The sequence below is a fragment of the Serinus canaria genome, chromosome 4 (assembly GCF_022539315.1).
Source record: "Serinus canaria isolate serCan28SL12 chromosome 4, serCan2020, whole genome shotgun sequence".
NCBI lineage: Eukaryota > Metazoa > Chordata > Aves > Passeriformes > Fringillidae > Serinus > Serinus canaria.
This window is the reverse complement of record NC_066317.1, coordinates 25,083,983-25,105,464: the sequence shown is the minus strand read 5'-3', so window position 1 is coordinate 25,105,464 and position 21,482 is coordinate 25,083,983. Positions and strand designations below refer to the sequence as shown.

The window sequence follows — 21,482 nt, the reverse complement described above, 5'->3', positions numbered from 1 at the left end:
ACCCCATGATTTCCTAGTGTGTCACAACTCCTGTCCCAGCCCCAAGCACCAGCTCCCATAACATGCCCAGTTAGCATGCCTCCTCCAGCAAGGTGCCCCATGTCTGCTGCCCTGCTCCCCTGCTTGGCAGGGACTTTTTCCCACCACCAGGGGTTGTGGGAGGCTCTTTTTCCAGTTGGAGGCACTTCTCTACCATCTACATCATCTCAATGCTTTTCTCCCTCTCTGTGTTCCATTCATATTTCCTTTCTCTGTCTTCTTTTCTTTCTTATATTTTCCTTCTTATCTTCTGGTTGGCCCTTATCCATCTCCTGAGGACAAATATGTGTTGAGCTGCACACCCAAACACTATTTGCATGAAATGAAACATGACAATGTTTCAGCAGTCTGACAAGGCTGTTTGGGCCACATTGTGTGCTGAGGTGACAGAATGACCTGCCCTGCCTTTATGTAATAGAGTTAGTATACAGACCTGGTTTCTTTAAAAGTCATTCTCGTCATAAATCATACTCAGAAATTTTATATTAGGAAAGGTCCAAAAAAGTAAATACTCTGCATTCATCTCTAATGCCAGCTGTAATTAAGAAATAATGATTGATTTAATTGTGTTTCATATTGATGTATCTTTTAGGGGCATTTTAATTGTTTTAGATTACTGTGGCTCTGAACTGGCTTTGGTGGATCCTTTATGCTTTTTATGTGTGAGTGTATGGGGGTTAGCTCTGTCCCAAGGCTAAGGAGTAACCTACTGCAGCAACACTAATATAATATCAATTATAAATATTCCAGTTCTGTGCTTGCAAGTGAAATTTAGTGCTTCCACAACTAGGTGGGTAAAGTTGACAGTTGTAGTGCTGTATGTATGGCTGCTCATGCAAAAAGTGGAAAGACAGAGTAGGGGTTTGGAGTTAAAATTTTGTTAGTGCAGTGGAGCATTATTCTTTTGCAAGAGTAGTAACCTATTTTCAGCTTTAGAAAGTGATAGTCACCATTCCAGAAAGTGCCTAGTGAAAATGGCATCCCAGCCTCTGTTCTTTCATCTGATTTTATAGTTAATGTTTTGAGACTGGAATCTTTCCTGTGCTTTTAGGCAATTTGAGCAGTTAGAACTTTAGAGAAACTAAAACAGATGAAGAAGCTTTTATCAGATCCTTCTATACCACTTAAAAATCCTTCCATTTGGTGAAGTGATTTGCAGACCCTCTACCGTGTTTTTCATTTTGTGGCAGAGTGTAATTTTGTTTTGAGTGTTCCAAGTCTGTGTAACATCTCTGCCTCAAAGAAGTGTCTCTGGGTCGAGCAGTTGGATGGACACCTGCATGTTTGTGTGTGTGTACACACACATGAGTGTCTGGGGGTGTATGGATGTATGTAAGCCTGGGTGTACACAGGCACAGAAAATATTTTAATAGCACTACCTGTAGGTATCAGCCCAAACCACAGAGTTGAAGTCTGGATTTTGTAAAGCTCATGAGTGTAAAAAATCTGGAATATAGTTCAGTTCATTATAAAAGTAAAAGTTGGCTTCAGAGTTCAAACCTGAGCTTCCAGAAAGTTCAGGGAATATTCAGATCCAAGGTGCTGATTAGAATCCATCTCTGTGTTAAAATAAAGTCCCCAGCCTTTAAAATAATGTTTTATTCACATGTTATTGCTTTTTTTTTCTGTTCACCATCTTTATTTCCCTAGACAACATCTTTTCATTTAGCTGATATCTCAAAATGACCATTTGTGACAGTGTTGTCATTCTTGTCTTAGAATATTTCCAAAGTTAATGCATTCAGTTTTCAATGCTTGTTACAAAATTACCTTGCAAATAGAGTTCTATAGGTCTTTCCATTGCAATTTTAAATAAGCAAGGTTTTTCTGGGGAAAGCAGTAAAAGGTTACATTCCCACTGTCCTTCATGACACTGTGTATGTTCACAGATAAAGAACAAGCTCTGAAATGATGCCATGGATAGCTCTATAAAACTGATGGCCCAGGTATAATTAGGCAGTCCTGCTTGAATTGTGCAATTTAAAGCAAGCTCTTCTGAATGGCTTTTTAGCTAAATCAGAGTCACACAGCACAGTATCTAGCTCAGAGCTGAAAATGGAACAGAATTAAACATCTGTCATAAGCATGGAACTTAGATGGCAGTAAAATGAACCAGTGCTGCTTGTTTTCTTCTCCTTTGCTGAAGTCTAATGTGAATTCATATTTGGCTTTTCTGACGTGGATTTTCAGCCCTGTGTGTCATCTTCACATTGAAGGTTCCCAGAAGATATCGGAGTCCTTAACATGACTCTTACTAATTGTACATTTAAGTCACTCATTTTGAAAAAAACAGTCTTGCTGGAGCTGACTAGCAATCATTCATGCTCTTTTATCTTCCTGCAGAATTTACAGGGCTGTTCAATGGATAGTGATCCTAACTGGATAATGTCTGTAATGTTATGTAATTTTCCTATGTAGGGTGAACCAGGCCTTCCTGGGCTTCCTGGACTCCCTGGAATAAAGGTAAATACTGTAGTACCTGTTGTACTGGGTGGGAATACCACAGAGAGGGGGGAAATGCAAAATGTGGCTCAGATGGACTAACTGTGTTGTGTTATATCCTTTTCTGTGTCTCTGGTATTAAACTGGGTTTTTTTACAGCAAGTTCTCACGTGGAAAATTGGTTAAGTGTCTGTGAGGAGGCAAACACTGTATCTTACATTAAAATGTGAGGCAGAACATTCTAGTTATTTCTTTAAAGAAACAAAAATAGTAGAGGTTCTTTTTTTTTTTTTTCTTTAATGGAAAAGTCTTGTCAACAAAGTTTTAGTTGGTTTCCACTTCTGTGAGTGCTTTCCAGTAGCAATATTCTACTGAATTAACCAATCCTCCAGCCAGAGAACTGCATTAATTATACACAGGCAGTGCAGACCTGGCTCTGTTGATGAAAATAGTCTGTGCTCCATTACACAGCAGAGATTTCCACTGACAAGTCAAAATGTTTGAATAATATTCTGTTCAGTATTAGCTACAGTTCCTGACACAATACCTGGTTTAGTCCCTGGCTTCCAGTTTGTCTGGAGTCTTTAGGCAAGTTGATACAAAAGACACATAGCTGGTTTGGTTCTAGCCTAAGTGGTAGCATTAGGATCTGCAGACACTTGCACAGTTTGAGCTGTAACTGTGTAATTCTGCACAGAGTGAGCAGATTCACATGTCCTGAGTGAGTGCAGATTAGAAAGGCCAATTTTCCTTTGTGTACCAAAGACTGTCCTTTCAGAAAACAAAATCTCTTGGAAACCTTTTCATTGCATTCCAGCATGGGCCTGTGTATGTCTCAAGGAGAAAGTTTATTGGATTTCCCCCTTAACGAGGAGGAGAAGTCAGAGACCAAACTCTTGTCCATTGTGGTAGGATTCAGGATTTATCTCGTGGAATGTAACATTTGCAGTGATTTTCTCAAGGGACCTGTGAATTGCCACAGTATTGAAGCATAATGTCCCTTCTGTGTTCCTAGTGAATTATGGGGAAAAATTGAATGTGCGTATTAAATTTTGCGTGTTGTAACAGCTTAAAAAATAGTTCCTGTGGAGGCTGTTCATTTTCTGCAAGAACAAACTCTGTACTGAGTAGTGAAGATCATGCAGGAGAAGTCTTGTGTGATTGAACTATTTTTATTAGGGCCTTTGGCAGCAATCCCTATTCTGTTTACTTTAACAGTGAGCAAAGAGGTAGCTCAGATGGAGGTCAGTGGGGCACTTGCCTGAGGCACTCATCCCAGGGACACCTGCCAAATGCAACTGGAGCCGTGGCTGCTCTTTGGGGTTCCCATGTTCATGCAGACCACATGTCCATGCATATAACCAGTAAATAAAAAAAGTCTACACCTGAGTGGCTGCTCTGGGAAAATTATTTGTTGGCAATAAGAACGGCTCAGAAGTGCAGCTTCCAGAATCACCTGAAAGATAAAATGTGAAGTGAAAAACGAATGAAGTGTGGGAGTTTTGCCCAGTGAAAATTTGTTTCCAAATTCAGTGGATACAGTGGAAAAACAGTGCAGTTGCCTGCAGAGCAAGATGGAATAATTTGGTCAAATGTTAATCATTTAGGAAAATACTTTCTCCTGTTTAAAATCCAGTCCAGAGGGAGACTGGTGGTGTTTCAGTGAAGAAATTTAATATGCTGCAGTTCTGCATTGAAGTGGCTACCTGCAACCTGGATGGTGACAGGGAAGCAGAACATGCACAGGACAGAGCAAAGCATATCTGGTCACATCAGACTTGCAGGATGGTTGCTGCTCATTTCAAGGCATTTGTAAGCTCTCTTTTATTAATCAGTCTGTAGTAAAAAACCCTAGATTCCTCTGAGTCACTGAGACTATGATTGTGGCATGAGAAGTGGTAGCAGGAACCAGAGAATGGCTGGAGTTAGGAATATGGGCACTCATTAGCAAAGGTAAAGTAGGAGTTTCCCCCCTTTTCTCACCCTCCCTTTTAGCAAAGATTTATGCACCACCATGGTAAGATCATTACATCGATTTCCAAAAACAGCATCATTGTTATCTCATGGAGAAACAAATTTCCAGTGACCTGGTGTTGCTCAAAAGCTACTTAGAAATAGCAGTGACAGGATGAGAAACTTGAGCGTGGAGGAAACTCAGTTGTCTGGACTTTGAATCAGTTCGTACTGTCATCTTGTACAAAACCAAGGGGAATCTTACTTGGAGCAGTGCTTCTTTCTTCTTTTTTTTTTTTTTTTTCCTTCCTTCTGGAGTGATCCTTGTTGTCTGTTACAATATTTTTCTGGGATTTTGGGTTCTGTTCCCACATGGACTTTATAAAACTCTCCAAGCTCTACCTTACCAGTGATACGCAGTGGTGGTATAACATCAAAGACTTAGCAGAAACTCTCGCAGTGTCATTGCAACATCTAAGAACTTGTTACAAAATTTAAGTTTCCATAAGGAAAATTTTTCCTAACAAACAGATTATACCATTCTCATGCATTTTCATGCCAGCCCAGTAGTTGTTGGCAGAGATTTTTCAGGCTTTTTCCAAACTTTGCAAGAGGTAAGGAAAATATCAAGATACAGATTTATTCTACACATTGAATATTCCTGGATGTAGTTCTTAAATGTTAAATATTAAGTCCTGTTTTCCTTAAATCTGTTATTTGAAGTTAAAATTGTTTCCTTGTGCATGTTTCTCTACAGTGGCAGGCTGTATTATGAAATGTTTTAGGTAACTGTGCACATGCTCAGCACTCTTCACAAAAGCTAAACCAACCTGTGCTGCCACAAATGCTGTGCCAGGCACTCTCTCCAGCTACAACTCATCTTTCTTCCCATGGCTGAACAAGCTTCCCAAGACATTCAGTCCTCTGTACTTCAACATACATGAAGGATTAAGCAACAGTAATCACTGAGAAACTTTCAGCTTCTTATAATGCCATTTCAGTTAATTAATCAAGGTTCCTGGGAACCTGTAAGGACTTGGCTGAATGTGATACTGCAGTCTGAATGAGTGGCAACATTGGACAGACATGCAAGTAGCATATCTGAATTCAGGGTATACAGCAGGGTCTTTTATTACGTACATTTCTAGACCCATGCACCAGGCACATGTGGATGTTTTGGGAGTTCTTCCTGTTCCTTCTCGTTCTCTCCTCTTTTATCAGTTGATGCCGTGGAGGAAGCACAAGTGCAGCCAGTTATTTCCAAGACAGTGTAAGGCTGTCTATGACATGCTGGAGAAACGTTTCTCAAGCACCTGTTGCTGTTTAGGAATGGCTGGAAACTTAATGAGCCCTGAATGTGTTCCACCTAAACTCAGAATATTAACTCATCGCTCTACTATCCCCCAGCTGATGCCAAGCAGACACAGAAGCCTGTCTGTGAAACACAAACTTCATATGTCTGTTTTACCTCATAACTTTTGCAGGAAGATACTTACAAAGCAGCACTTGCTCACTGTGATGGAAATCAGGCATGCCCTCATTCACTGTAATGTCAGACCTCAAATCTGTTGCATTGCATTTTCCGGAATTTGGCCTGGACAGTCCTCAGTTTCTTCACTGCAGTGAGAAGCCTTCTCAAAACACTGGCCTCTTAGTAACAGCACATTTTGCAGGATCTAGATTTTCTATGGTATTTCTGGCATTTGTCCCTAAGATGTTAAAGCAAATACTGAACCGAAGCTTAGGAGCACGTATAAATTTTTATTTTATTGTGTTCAAGAAAATAGAACCTGTGAGTGGTTTGATGTGAGAAGAGAAAGGCTGCTTAGCCCTTCTGCTTTTGGGAAGAATGGAAAGCTTTCTGTGTTTTGGAATTCAGTGGAAGTAGCAGATTCAATAGACTTGCCAGTATGCAGTGTCTTGCATCTTTCTATACTTACTTTGAACTTCTATACTTAATTGCTTTGAAGTTCTGTGGAACTGTGCCTGAACAAGGTTTCAGAAAAACCTGGATGAGGATATGGGAATTTGAATCAATTTTATATCCTTTTATTTTTCTTTTTATGAAAGCAAAAGCAGTTCTAATTTTTTCTGTACCTAAATCTTTTTTTTTTCCTATACCTACTCAGAGATCTTATCCTCTAAAGACTAAATGACTCTCTGCTCCGCAGAATTTATTTTTTTAAGGTCTAAAAGACTTGATACTACTCTCACCCAGTTAGTTCTGTAAAAAAAGAGAAATTTTGGAGGAAATGAGAGAGAATTTTCCAGCTGAATGCATAGAAGTTAGTATCCTATTTAAACTCTTGTAGAAAAGAGAGCGACTGTTGTTGAAGCTTAATGTGTTCAAGTGCTGCTTTTACCATCTGGCAGCAAAATGAAAGGAAATCTGAAGTGAATAATAGTTCTAAGCATTTTGGTTTGGAGTCAATGCCATTTACTGCCTACAGGAAATTTTGGTAAATTCTCATTTTCTCACAGGAGTTCTTCTTAGGAAGGCTGTAATTTTTCTAGTTTTTCTAATGCATTTTTTCTTTTCTGTATTTCCACTGTTCTTCCTGTTTTTATTCCTTGATAGTGTTAAGAGTAAACCTGCAGGGTGTTTCTGTCTCTTTCTCTCCTTCTCTCTCTCTTCCCCTCTCTGCAGGTTCTGGGTGCAAATGGGAAAAATGATCTAAAAAATAGGACTTAGTGCCCATCTTTAGAGGGCTGGGTTTCAGAAGTGTCTCTGTGCATTGGTAGGTAAAATACATTGCACAACTGTGTAATGTGTTTTGAGTATTCACTTTCCATAATGGAAGTACATAAACAAGCATGTATCTGTATATTACACTTTCTTCATTGATTCCTAGCTGTCTGCTTTCCATATATTATGGCAGTAATCAGTTGCATGGATAGACATTGAATTTCCAATAAGTGATTCTGAGAATCAAGGCCAGAAAATGAAATCATCATTAACATTGGATGGCATACGTGTGTCAGGGTTGCTTACTTTACCTAGTAAGATCTAGGTAAATTCTTCAAGTTCTTACTGATTTCTCACAAACTATATCCTCCAAATCTCTTATTTTCTGTTCTGGAAAAAACTAAAACATAAGTAACTGAAACACAAAATGTGGTTTCCTCTAAAGCTATTAATAGTTGGAAGACTACGTTTATAAGAACTACTTCACAGCATATTTTTTATAGCATAGCTTAATTTTTCATTGTACAAAAAAAAGTGCCAATCAAAAATTTTGGAAACAGTTTAATGAAGTCAGAATCCAACACCCTGCTGTATTCAGAAATCAAGTATTTTGTCATCCAGAAAGAAGACTTGACATCAGTAATCTGAAATTATTTCTCAAATACAAATTTTTATAAGCTCAGAAATAAGGCATGCAGTAAAGCTCCTTAGCTTTCAGAAGAGCATCAAAATTCCTTAGATTTGTCATGTAAGTCTTTTTTAACAGAAGCAATTTAGGGCCAAACTCTTCATCATTTAGCAGTTTGGTCATAGAAAAGAATTAAAAATTAGGTGCTCGTTACAACAAGTGTTTTTATTCTAGCCTTAAAAATAGTTACCATGCTGACTTGGATTATAATTAGCCCTAAAGTAAGAATTCCTTATTACTTTTATTATGATTAATGAATGCAGAATTAATCAGAATCATTACTGGTTCTGATAGCACTCTCCCAAAGCAACATACTTTCTAGGGAGACAGGACTTAAAAGCAAGAAGAAAATTAGGCTCACTAAAAAGCAATATATGTCATACAAAGTGAGGCTTGTTGTGAAACCTCAGGGTTTCAGCCAGGTTGTTTAGCCAGGTTTTACTTCCCCTAACTCCAAATGAATCATAAAGTCTAAATACGCTTTTGGAAATTCTAAACCACAATTGTTTTTCTAAGTTTAGAGAACGATTAGGGAGTAAAGATATTGTTTCAAATGTGATGAGTGAGCCAGACAACCTGTTTTAACTGGCAATTTCTGGAGCCAATTCTAAAGTGATATGAAAAGCCTTAAGAAAGACCTTATGAAATGGGGTTAGGGTTACTTTTTTTTATCAGATTTCCTTGTACCTTGTTCATTTCCTTCTTAGGAGCTGAATACTGTAGGCATCCTGAGAGGAAAATTCCCATGGACGTCAGGCTATATATATAAAGTCCCCCTAATGCCCTTCACAGTGACAAAGTACTCTCTGACTTGTATAGTCTAAGGCCAGCTGAGTTTCTGAGAAATTGCTTCACTGGAGCTAAGTGCTGCACGCAGAGGGAGGGCATGAGCAAGTGCAGCTCCGTAGACCACCATGGATTGCTGTGTTGCAGGATCCTGAGAATTTGGCTTTTACCCCTCTCCAGAGTGGAGGAATTGCAGTGTTCTAGTTAGATAGCAACCTCAAAAACAAAGTCTTTTAGGACAGCAGATGGCAACTTACGGAACATCAACACAGGTATACCCATGAACCAAATCCAATTTATTACGGCTTCATAGCTGTTCTTCAAATTGTCTTGCATCTGGGTTTTGGGTCTTTTTTGATAGCTCTTCTATATATCCCCACCTTTGCAGGATTCTTTTGGTAGTGTTAGGCAAGGAAAGGGCATCCTACTGTTTTTGTTTTAAATATGCTCATCAGTGAGCCAGGGTAACACTGAAAACAATCACTGCTCTCTTGATGTTATTAAAATGAGGACCCTTCCACATCAGTCCTCATCAGAAAGGAACTTTGGGGTCTCCCAAATTCTGTTGATGAATTTGCATGCTGGCCCATGTTAGACAGGAATTTTGGAGGTCCACTAGACTTGCAGAGAGGAGTTTGGAATCTCCAAGCCTGTCCAAAGCTGTGTGTTCAAGCATGGTTGTGGTTTTCCTCCAGCCCACACCACTAGGTTTTCTGTTAATTGGAAAAGTGGGGTGCATCGCCCTTTCTGGGGTCCTCCACAGAAATTCAGGATGCTTTGGTGTGGTTTGCCAGCTCAGAGGTGTGCACACAGGAGTCTTGGCCTTGGTACATTTGGATTTCCAAGAGAATGCCAGGAAAAGGTGTTTGTGTGCCCTGCCTTGTGGCAGACCTGCCAGTCAGCCCAGGAGGCACAGAACTTCCATGGTGTTGGCAAAGGGGCCAACACTGAACAAAGTCTTTCAGGACCAGGGAACAGCATAATAAAGGTCAGAGTGAGACATTTCAATTTCTCTGGCTAATTCTAGTGCATAGCACTAGATAAGAATAAGGCTTGAAATTACATTCTCCTTTCAAATTCATGGTCTAAGGGTTGCTTTAGTCACATTTCTGTAGCATGGAGAAAATACTGTAATAATCTGATGTAGCTGGAATATAGTAAGGTAACCATGGCACTTACAAGTAGGATGGTAATTTCAGAAATGGGAGAGAATTTATTTCATTGTTATAGGAAAGTTGTGGTTTGGATGTCTTCCTGCAGCACAGGTTTCTTTTTTAGGAATTCATTGATCTGGATGTGAAAATGTGTTGTATAGTCATTAGGAGAGTGATTAAAGGAGGAAGAAACTTCTGTGGGAAAACAGTGTACCCAACAACTGCTTTTCTCTGCTGATTGCTTGCATCAGCATAAAGCTTTATATTTCAGGCACTAGGAGAGGAATAGGTGTGTCTCTGAGAACAAAGTTTCAAATAATGATGGTGATGTGTGTCCCAGCTGTGCCATGGAGGCTTATTCTGACCAAATAAGGTATTAGAACTACACTGTTAATAAATATTTGCCAAATTAGTGATGTTTAAAACAGAAACCAGCAGTGGAAATGTTATTTCAACCGTAGCTGTAGCTTTTTTAAGGAAAAGTCCAAGTTTTAGGCATCATGGGTTCTGTAAAACTTAAAGCTGACAGTGAGAGTGAACTAAAGTGGTTCTTAGGGTTAACCTCTAGTATCAAAGCTAGCCTCTGCTTCAGCCCATAAAAGCTTTGCTCATCATGAAAACCAGTTCTAATTGTGTCTAGATAATAACCCTCATAAAAATCTGACTATCCTCTGAAGTAAATAACAAGGTGACTTTTTAATATTAAATTCTGATTGCGCTGATATTGCACCAGGTTTACAGCATTTTAGGGCCCTTTTCTGCTTCAGACTTTTATAAGAGGTGAAAATGAACACTAACAATGCTTGTGAATGTTAGTATATAATTTGTTATCTGACCCTCTAGTATTTCCACAGTCAGCAAATACTTGAGAATGAAAATGAGCATGCATGGGGGTAGTCTCTTAAAATATTAACACATAAATACACTAAAAATTATTCTTAATATCATAACACATCACTTCTGTAGACTGGAAGAAATTCACAAGCTTGTTGGTTTTTTGGTGTTTTTTTTTTTTTTTTAACAAAGTTTCCCATGTTGTGATTAGCACAAATTGCTCCAAGTCTAACAGTGGATGAAGTTTGAATGCTGAAATATGCCTTGTTGACATCTTGTGCAATGTGGTGGTTTCTAAGCAGTGATTTCATAACTGTACCAAAGGGTTAAACTAAAAACTAAAATGTGTGACAGAGTCATCATTTGCTGATGGCTTTCCATACAGCTGCCAAACAGTACTTTAGATTGCAGTATTACAGATTTTGTGTTCCCTGTCCCAGCTTCAGCAGGCAAAGAAGATTGCTGTACATTCTAACTGGATAAAACCTTAATTTTATTATAACAAATTGTAGTGAGATGTTTGGAAAAGTATTTTAAGTCTTGGTAACTCTGATCCCTCGCATTCCTCTCTGCCTTTCACAGTAGCTAGAACAAATTCTGAGTTTATTTAAGGAAAGGACTTATGAAGAGGAGTGCCCTCCCAATCAGCCTTCACCCTTGCTTTCCAGCTGCTATGTGCCAGCTGAATCAAATATGTCCTATATTTACAAAAAAAGCTAAAGCCTTTAATTCTTAATTTTCTAACCACATTCCTGTACAGCTCTGGAATATTTTTTGTGTCATGGACTAATCATAAAGGTCTTTCCCTTGCCTTTGCATAATTGAGACACCATCATGCCTTACTGAGAGGAAACTGTTTTCTTTACGTTTCACACATCACTGGCAGTGCCAATTTTGATAGATTCCTTTTTTGTTTGGCTGGTTTTTTGCTATCTGAGTGGCATAAAAGATAGCATAAAGCACAAAGTCATCAATATTATGGCAGGATGCAGAAGTCTACCCAATGAACATTTTACTTAACTGCTTATGCCATGGTTGCACTCAAGAGATTTGAAATATTAGAGAAGACATGGCTTAGTTTCAAACCATTCAAACGCGTTGTCTTTTTACTTAGAAGCTTAGTTCAGATGGCAAATCAGATCTGGTTTTTAATCTACTTATCCTCTCTTACACTGGATTGAGGGAGAATTGCATGTTTTTCTTTATCTAGCCAGGTTTTAACTACTGCAGTTTGTTTCATGTGTGATAAGGATGCCCTGTTGGATCACGTTCAGCTTGGCATCCACCGTAACTGCTGCATCTTTCCCAGCAGAGCTGCTGCTCACCCAGGCAGTTCCTGCTCTCTGCTGACACACCACTTCTTCCACTCCACATTTCAAAACATTTTAAAGCCATGTAAGACCTGTATTCTAATTATGCTAATTAGACTGCCAACTTATACCATTATTGATTCCACTAGCTTTTGCAAAGCATCTTTTTCTTCTCTCTTTAGAGATTTTGGGGGAAGGTGGGGCTGCTTCTTGGACTTTGGCCAGAAGTTTTCTTGTAGTGTGCAGTTGGTATAGTTCTGAGCAAAGAAAAGAATTTGACTCAAAAACTGCATCAGTCTTTGAGTGACACTTCTAAGCCTTACCACTGAAAAGAATCATGTAGTCACTGTGTAATTTTTCTGCCTGAAGTCATAATAAGCTGGCCAAAAATTAGCCCAGGCAAATTCAGTATTAAAACAACATGGGGCTGTTGAGTACCCTCTCATTCTAAAATAAATGATTGGAGCTGCATTGTTCTTCATTTACTGAAATTAAAGTGCTTCCATCTGCAGTGACAACCTTATGTTACTCTTGCTGGTATGTACTAACATAAAGACTTATGTAAACTCTTAGGTTTTTTCCTTATGAGAGCAAATAGAAAACCCCACTTACTTCTCTGAGACATGTTTGTCTCAGTTTATTTCTTTACCATATTTTGAATCACAGCCATCTGGAACTTCATGTGAGAAAGCTCATTATTTACTTGTATTTTTTTATAAGCTAAATGGAGGTCTCTGGGAGCTTGCTGTCATCCTTGATATAACCACTGGGAAGATTTCTTTGGCTTTGAACTGTTAATGATGGATTGCTGATCAGAGCACAGATGAATGTGTCCTAATTGCTCTCCATGTGCAGCATACCTGTATTTCTAAGGAGGGGAAGAGATGAAGAGAAGTATTATTCAACTGCTCATATGCACTGTCTCTGTGTATTGTCAGTAATGATATCACTACAGTATTATGATCTATTTGTCCTTTAGCTATTTTAAGAGGCCTTTGATGGGTAATTTTTAGTCATTAAGTTCAGGGATATTGCAAAAAGGCTAATTAAATAAATATTAATTGGGTTACATAACTGATTTTAAAATTTACAATAGCTTGTAGATATATCTTCTTGGTTCAAACATATCTGAAAAAAATACAAAATTAAATAGCAGGAAGGCTTATTCAGGGGAGTTTTTGAAGGAAAGCATATGGCTTGTTAATCTTGCAATGTCTCTCTTCAGACATGGAGATGGGTAACAAAATCTGGCCTTTCTCTTCTGCTCAGTGCTGCTTCTGCAGCAACTCTGCTTGATTCTTGCTATTCCTCTGTCCTCTTAGTACAATTGAATGGGAAGGAAGGGGGCAGAACAAAGAGGGAGTGAGGAGAGCTGTGGCTTATTCCCAGCTGTTCACAGCCCAAGAAATTGTCTGGGCACAGAGAGCTGAAATATTTTAGTGTCAGAATGAGGAGGGAAAGTACCATGGCACTGCAAGTCTCTGACTCAAAAGGAGAGGAAACACATCACAACAGTGCCATCTCCATTTGTCACTGCTATGTCACACTGCATTTCTGGCCATCTATTCACATGCTGCAGTGGGAAACCACCTGAAAACACATCACTGAAATGAACTGTCCCTTTTTAAATTTAGGAACACTCAGACCTCTCCTCCTGCATTCAGACTTGGTTGGATAATAGTTTGATGTGTTACATTACAGACCATGTTGCATATTAACAGTCCTTAACCTCATAAACCCCATGTTTGGCACCTTCTGCTTCATTTGCATCTCATCTGCTGCCTGGTGGCTTGCTACAGGAATTTGTGCTGATGAAAGTAACCCATGACAAAAAGTACTTCTGTATAACTGTTTCATCACAGCTGGAGAGCTGTAAGCTGTACAGGGGAAAACACTGCCCAAAATAAACCTGTGTTATTATAATTGTGTGCTGCTAAATAAGTAACCCTCTCATATTGTGTTTTTAAAGGGTGAGCCAGGTTTCATTGGTCCACAAGGAGAACCTGGGTTGCCAGGGCTACCAGGAACAAAGGTAAGGGTAATGGGCCAGTGCTCTGGTGTGAAGCCCCTTGAGCTGATGTCAAATTCAACTTTCCTCAGCAAGTAGCAGAGACTGGGGCTACTATTGGAGAAAATGTGAAAAGTCATGGACCAGTGCTATGAGATAGCTACATAAATATTCATGTAGGTGCCCTCAAAAAATGTGAAGGCAGATGTTACATCATAACTTTAATTAAAAAGTTATCTTTTTTCATGTTATAATCCCCACATTTAGTTGTTCAAGAGGCAAAATAGGCATGATTGAAGAAACTATATCTTCATAAACATGGGGTTTTTTAGGAAGATTACTTTAAACTTTGAGCAGGAAGCAGAATTTTGATACTACCCACCAGATTCTGAAAATACACATCGACTACACCATTGTTTCTGCTGTTGGCTTGGTTTCTTTGATCCTGTTGAGTTGGTGGTGTGCTAAAGGCTGCCCAGTATTTTGTGATATATGTGTGTCTGTTTCAATAGGGTGACAGAGGAGAGGCAGGCCCTGTTGGGAAGGGTGAGCGAGGTGAACCTGGAATCCCTGGACCAAAGGTCAGTCTGATTTTTACATTGGAAATGTTTTGTTAGTTTTACACCTATGAACACGTCTTTGCCTGCTGAAAAGTAGAACAAAACATGGTGAGTGAACTTTAAATGAAAATGCTGTCAAATGCTCTGTTCAGTCCAGAAGAGAATGGCAGTTTTGTCTTCACAGCTGTGAACTGCAGTCTGAATGGACTTTTATTTGGTCTGCAAAGTAAAGACACTACCTACATACACTGTCATGGAATTGGCCTAATTCATTCCAGCTGAAGTACTGACCTCCAGGTCCCTAACTTTCAGCATTGAAGTTTGAACTCTTTGACCACTGTAGCAGTTGAATGCAGAGAAAATCCATTTTGCATGCTGTTTTCTAACTCTCTAAGAAAGAGATCAGTCTAACTACTTTTAGCATTGTCTTAATATTTCCCCTGGTGTTGATACTGTCAAGTTTTTCTTTCCTGATGGATTTTGAAAACAATAAGGTTAATTTTGTGCTCCTTGGCCAGTTAGTTTGTATTCATCTGAACTGTTAGGAAAAGAAGTTGTGATAACACTTTATTTTAATCTCCTTCTGTTAGGATATTTAACTACCTTCTCTATCTCTTGGCTATCATTTCTCAGGAGCAATGGAATGACATAGCTCTTTCCTGAAAACCAGTGATAATGATGCCTATCTTTACTAATGCCAATACTACTTTTCCTTTGGAAGAGTGGAATCTGTGACCATTGCACTCTAGTGTTAAAGAATATTTTGATCTGGGTGCTATTAAAATAAATGTCCTAAAAATTCATTATCTTGGTAATATCAATATAAAGTATTTCTGCTGTTCCAAACTGTAGTTAGTGATTACTAATTTCTTTTTCTCTGCACTCCCATTTCTCTACCATTTTTCTCCTATCTTCCTTCAAACAGGGGAAAACAGGTGAACCTGGATCTAGAGGCCCCAAAGGGTCAAAGGTTAGTAGTAAAGAAACTGTCATCAGGGGACTAATTAACATGATGATTTTTAGGATCAATTATTTGTAACATTTCTCTTTAAAAGAACCTGTAACAATCTGCAGTGTTCTTTATAAGTGAAATCTTCTGACCTTCAATTTTAGATAAAAAATTTAGTTTTGTCGCTTGGGTTTTGAGCACTGTGATTCTAATCCTTTTTCTGTTACAACATCCATTCCACTCTGCTGCTGTTTTCCTCATGCAACTTGGTTTCTCTCTGTGTAACCAATGTGTGTTAGTCTTCCCATGTGCCAAGACCCAATGCCTGACTGTGCTGTTGTTTGGTTTGCAATAATTTCATGGATCCAAACTCTGATGAGCTAGGAATCAGAGGTATTCCAAGTACTGCAGGCTGAGATATGATGGGCTGAAGTCTGACAAAGGCAAGAGTTGTTGTGTTGCTGTTTTACCAGCTTTGAAAAGATGACTTTGATTATATCTGTGTACCCATTTATCTTTCTGTAGATATAGTTGGTTCACATACATGGAGAGATAAAATGTATGGTTTTTTTGTTCCTTTGTCTGCTGCGCAAATACTGTTCCCACTGGATTCCTTCATGTTGTATGAGGGATGAAAATGTACTTGTGTAGGTGGTTATTGACAGGTCCACTGTCAGAATAAGGGTGACAGGACAATGTAGGCTGGTGTGATACTGTTTGCAGTACTTTTAAGGTCCTTGAGGAGTGGCCTTAAGTGCTTAAGGATGTGATTAAACAAGTGCCATTTAAGCTCATTCATTCCCACCAGAAAGAAGTGTTGGAAGGCAAGGGAACTGACGAGGGAATTAAAGTATCAGAATGAGAGCAGAAAAGTAAATCAGCCTCTCATTTCTCTACAGTACCTGGGCACCTTCCACATGCACCAAAATTATAAAGATATCCCCTTTAATTCCCTTTTTATCAAAAAGGGATATGTGATTTTCATTTTACCTGCATACCTGTCATGAAAATCTGACCTACAGAAGTCAGTCTAGTGGTGGGGAACTTCATTTTTTAGCAGTTCTAATGTTCTCTAGCTTCTGCCAAAGCAGCCCTGAAGGGAAAGGCAGATGGCACAACCTTGATTATGCCCTGCCACCAGCCTGCTCTCCATATGCCTTCATTAGCTCTGTGAAAGTTTTCTGGTTTCTATTACCAGAAAGTTTTCTGTTCTGTTACCAATGGTGAATTAATAATTCTTCTCCTGACTTTTACCAAAGTTCTCTGGATGTCAACAGGAGCAAAGTTTGCAGTTCTTACCCATGTTAATTTTGAGTAATATTAAAATTAAAATATAAGACCTTGCTATGAAAGTGACTGTGAAATGAATTGTAGATGCTGGGATGTGAATGTGTACATGTTTGAAATTCCCTCCATCATTTGAAGCATGTTACTAATAGCCAGGAATAAAAAGCTGTGTGTAAGCTGGTAATGATCTTAAGCCTGTCACAGAAAGGGCATCAAGAAACTCTAAATCTGATAATACAGTTGTGTTTGCAGGGGAGACAGTGACTCAGACCAGGGAAGTTCAGAAGGTTAGTGGAGGCATGATCACAGAAAGAAAAGTTTATATATTTTGAAAAACACATTTGAAGAAGTTTTTGACTGGTTTCAGACTGAATAATTTCGTTTCTTTAGTATTCTCTTCAAGCTTTTGATATTAGTGTCATAAATAATAGGGATGTTGCACAAATTGCTTAATTGGTAATCTGCCCATTCTTTTGGTTCTTTGCAATTTTTTATTGCAAACCAATACAATACTCTAATATTCACACAGAACCAAATGCATCATTGTAGATTCTACCAGTATACAGATTTTGATGGACTTCTTCCTTTCATTAAATAGGATTCACATTCTGTTTAGGATGAGAGGCCCTGTAAACCAGTTCATGTAAGAAAACATATTTAAAAGGGAAGAACTATGTGATATATTGTCAAATGGCATATCTGGTTTTTTTCCTGTATAATTTTTACATAGGGTGATACAGGGGAGAGGGGTGACACAGGATCTGCAGGTCCACGGGTAAGTCTACTTCTTATCTCAGCTCTTTGTTTTGTATCTTTCGATTCAGTCCATATGAACTGAAATTGTAGCAGTTATTCTAGTTAGACCTCTGGGTGAAATTGGGCACTTGACACTGTTGGAACATGGTTGCTAACTGGACATTAATATGACTAACACCACCTGCCACTATTTGGAGCAGGGTGCAATCCACACTTTATGGACAGGATGTTACTACAAGCCAGGTGTTCTGACACTGTTCACTGCCAGTTCCTACACTCAGTGAACTAGAGGGTAGGGACATCCTAAATGTCTTCCCGCTGAGGTTTTATGTAGTTCTTTCCCACTGCAGCACAAGTCACTTTGTAGTTACTTGCTTATTTATGTTTACTAAAAAAAAATATTTTCCTTCAAATTCTGTGTTTTGTAGTAGTATATTGTAAGTACAGTTAGAGACTAACACCCACAATCAGGTCAAAGCATGTGTCAGTAGTTAAGAGTCTAAAATAGTCTTCATTAGTTGTCTCAAAATTCTAATGGAAAATGTATTACAGGGACCACCTGGACAGAAGGGTGATCAAGGTGCAACAGAGATAATTGATTATAATGGCAATATCCATGAAGCTCTGCAGGTATGCAAACCTAACAAGGCTGAATTGGCTTAGTCTGGTCTGGGAAGAAGTCATTTGACAGCATTATATTCCTCTTTTGCCTAGAGCTTGAAAGCATTTTGTGTGCAAAATTGTTGAGCTTATTAATCAGGGATTGCTTTCTATATTTGGAAACCAGGTTTTCTGTGCTAGAAAAACTGTTTCCCTGATACAAACTAGCTGAGTGAATTAGTTTCATGTTCCCTGGAGAGTACTGACATCACCTAATCAGGATGAAACTAATTCGTTGTTGGCTTTGGTGTTTAGTGCTGAATTAATGTAATAAACCACATACACAGGTTCAACAGAAGTGTCTGCTTTTCAATTCATATATTGTAATATTGACATTTCTTTTTTTTCCCTTGTTTTCTTCCTCCTCTTCCTGTAAAATGCAAAGAGCAGAATATTTGAGATTTGGAAACCATGTAACACAGTTCCATTAGCAAGCTGTGGATTCAATCAGCAACTTGAGTACATTAAGTAGACCAAGCACCAGTCTTCTCACTTATTCATTTCTGGAAAACCTATTTTGACTGGTGTGCAGAAAAGTGTGGAGGATTAAAGTAGGGTTACCAAAAGAAAGAATGAGTGTTTGCATAAAAGCAAAGGAGCAAGATGACATATGTCATTGCAGTCAAGGTGATTTACATTGCAGCATTGATGCAAATTTACACTCAGATGCAAATTCTGTGCAGTATAACTCCACTACAGTGAATGGCTTGCTTATGTGAAACTGAAGACTGGATTTGGCTCTTTGTGCATCTGATCACTTTCTCACTGAAGCCACTGAACTTTTTTCTTACATTTACGCAGTGGGAGTGGGTAAATGTCTGACCAGTCATTTGGTTTCCAAGATGCTTTCAAAAAATAAGAAAACCTCACTGCCTTTACTAAAATCTAAAAGCCTTGTATGTCACTAAGGCTGAGTCCATTCTTTCATTGTGTCTGTGGGGAGGCCTGCATAGGCATGTTGTGAGGCTCTGCATTATGTTTGCCTCATTTGGTCTGCTTGTAAGGGACTTCAGACACACAACTTTCAGTCACCTAAATCCCTCTCCGAGTTACGTGCCTAAAGTAGCCTGAAATTCATGTTGGGTATTACCAGACAGAGATTTAGCAGGGGCTTTAGCCCCTGTATCTCCTATATTCGGTCTTGGTATTGTAACTCTGGCATCAGTGTTAGTTTCAAGCTTCCTCAGAAAAGCTGCAGCACATAAAGCAGCCTTAAAAGTGGACTAAAGCCTTCTGCAGTAGTTGAAACTTTCTAGAAAACCTTTATCCCATTGCAAGTCGTTCCAAACGTCATCACCTTCTGATCCAGGGCAACAAATAATTGATATTAATGGGAATGGCTGTGCAAGGAGGGTCTAAGTACGATTATAAAGGATCAGTCAAAAAGATCCTTGCCAAATCCAGCTCGGTCCTTTCAGATGGCAAACACCCATTCCTAAGTCTCCTGGTGCCACATTCTTAGGGGCTCTGAGATTTGCAGTTCTCTCGCAAAAGCACATGAGAACTTCAGTGCTCAGCACTCAACTGTGAACTTGCACAGAATTTGGCCTGCAGATTTAAGAAGTTGACAAGTGTTTGCAGGATACGGACTGCTTGTCTCTTGCTAGAATTCAGTAATAAATCATGAAGCAGTCTAGCAATTTAGTGACTTTGCCCTGTGCCTCCTCGTCAGTCTGATGTGCAATCTTAAAATTGTCATCGCGGTTCGAGCAAGACCCCTGCTGAGAGTACGTAGCTTTCACTTGGAGGATCACATAAAAAATTCATCTCTCTGTCAAAATTGCTCTTCACACCTATTCTGCAGAATTTCCCAGGGCAAAATCCAGTAGTTTCAAAAGTTTAACCTTTGTTGGAAGTGCAGCATTAGGTATTAAAATATCTGCCACTGTAAGGGATCTGTGACTGTAAACGTGTAAGCAGTTCTTTGCAATGGTTATTTTAGGTTTTCATACCTAGATATGCTCATACCTGAACTTTTCAGTATTTTGAAAGTTCTGGATATATTTCTATGAATATGTTGAAATACAAAGAATATGAATATATTAGAGCCATGTGTTAGAAAACCACTTTGTTCAGGTACTTTGTATTGAGTAGATTCCAGATCTTTGCCAACAGTAGGTATTTTTGCACTGACGTGGAGATTCTTTTACAGCTTAAAACAGGAGATCTGCAAACTTTTATTTGCACATTGGATAATAATCACAAAAGCAAGATATTTCTTGTTCCACATAGACCAGTAAGTTCTTTACATGCAAAAGGAAAGCATGTGTGAGCTGCAATATATGGGAGTTTTACTCTGTTTTAAAATACAGACAAGCATTTAAATTCCATTTTAATACTTTTCCACTTGCTTTTAGATTCTTTGGTTAAAAAAAATAATCCATGACAGGTCAAGGTATTTTGCCTCCTTCCATGAAGAAAATATCTTTTGTCTTTCCAAGAATTCAAAGTAGAATTGTATCAGAAAAGTGTATATGGCTGGGTTGTAGACTGGCAGTTTTGGATTTTGAACTGCATTTTTATATGAAAATTGATGTTACAGCTCCACTCCAGAAGTCATGTTTATTAGTTAAACATTGGTACAAATCCTGCAGACATGACAAAACATAGGGCTAGTCTTTTGGTCAGCTTCAGACACCAACCCATTATGTTTTCTTACCTTTTTGAAGCATTCTGCTTAGATTTTGTTATTTAGTCATTGTTCATTTGATCTTTTGCATTGTACAAAAGTACTGCCTTCATCTAATCCCCACAGAAACCAAGCAGCTAATACAACACCAAGATTTAAAAATAACAATGGTTTTATTAGTGCTTTTGAAGGCATGATGTCTCTCACCTGCAGCTTAGGTTCTGTGGAGATTATAACTGTAGCAAACAGAATTCCTTGTGTCACTGTTTAATTCTGCCACTGACAACTCTTGTTATTGCCTTTTGCCAACAGAGGATTGCCACCCTGACTGTCACGGTAATTCATCATTACTGTTGCATGACTTACTGTTCTACTGCCCTAGAACTTCTTTGTGCTGCAGCATGTTCATAATTCTGCTCAGGACAAGTCTGCATTGGATGTCAACCTGGTTCATCATAACATGTGTTGACTTCTTTGCTTGGTGTTCCCATAGCAGAAGACCCATTGTTGAGAGCCAACAATGGAACCAATTCTGCTCCTTCTGAGTTAATGGCAGAACTTCAGTCATTTAAGTGCAAGACTGGGAAAGCCCATTCTTTTAGTTTCAAGTTCTTCCCTGCAAGATTGCTGTTAGTTATATTTCCTTTCTGGACATGCCCTTTCTTTGTATTAATGCAGGGAAGTTTTAAATGTTGTTGTGGGGTTTTTTTAAATCATCCCCACTATGCATCATCCAGTGTT

The 21,482-nt window shown here is 38.7% G+C and overlaps 1 protein-coding gene across 1 annotated transcript in view; it reads left to right on the top strand.

Moving 5' to 3' along the window:
- Positions 1-21,482, top strand: part of COL25A1 (collagen type XXV alpha 1 chain) — a 291,662-nt gene that overhangs the window by 243,539 nt on the left and 26,641 nt on the right. The window contains exons 18-23 of the mRNA XM_050974011.1: positions 2,458-2,502; positions 13,862-13,924; positions 14,413-14,481; positions 17,427-17,471; positions 18,005-18,082; positions 21,054-21,077. Of these exons, the coding sequence (XP_050829968.1) occupies positions 2,458-2,502; positions 13,862-13,924; positions 14,413-14,481; positions 17,427-17,471; positions 18,005-18,082; positions 21,054-21,077 (324 nt within the window). The remainder of the gene's footprint in view (positions 1-2,457; positions 2,503-13,861; positions 13,925-14,412; positions 14,482-17,426; positions 17,472-18,004; positions 18,083-21,053; positions 21,078-21,482) is intronic.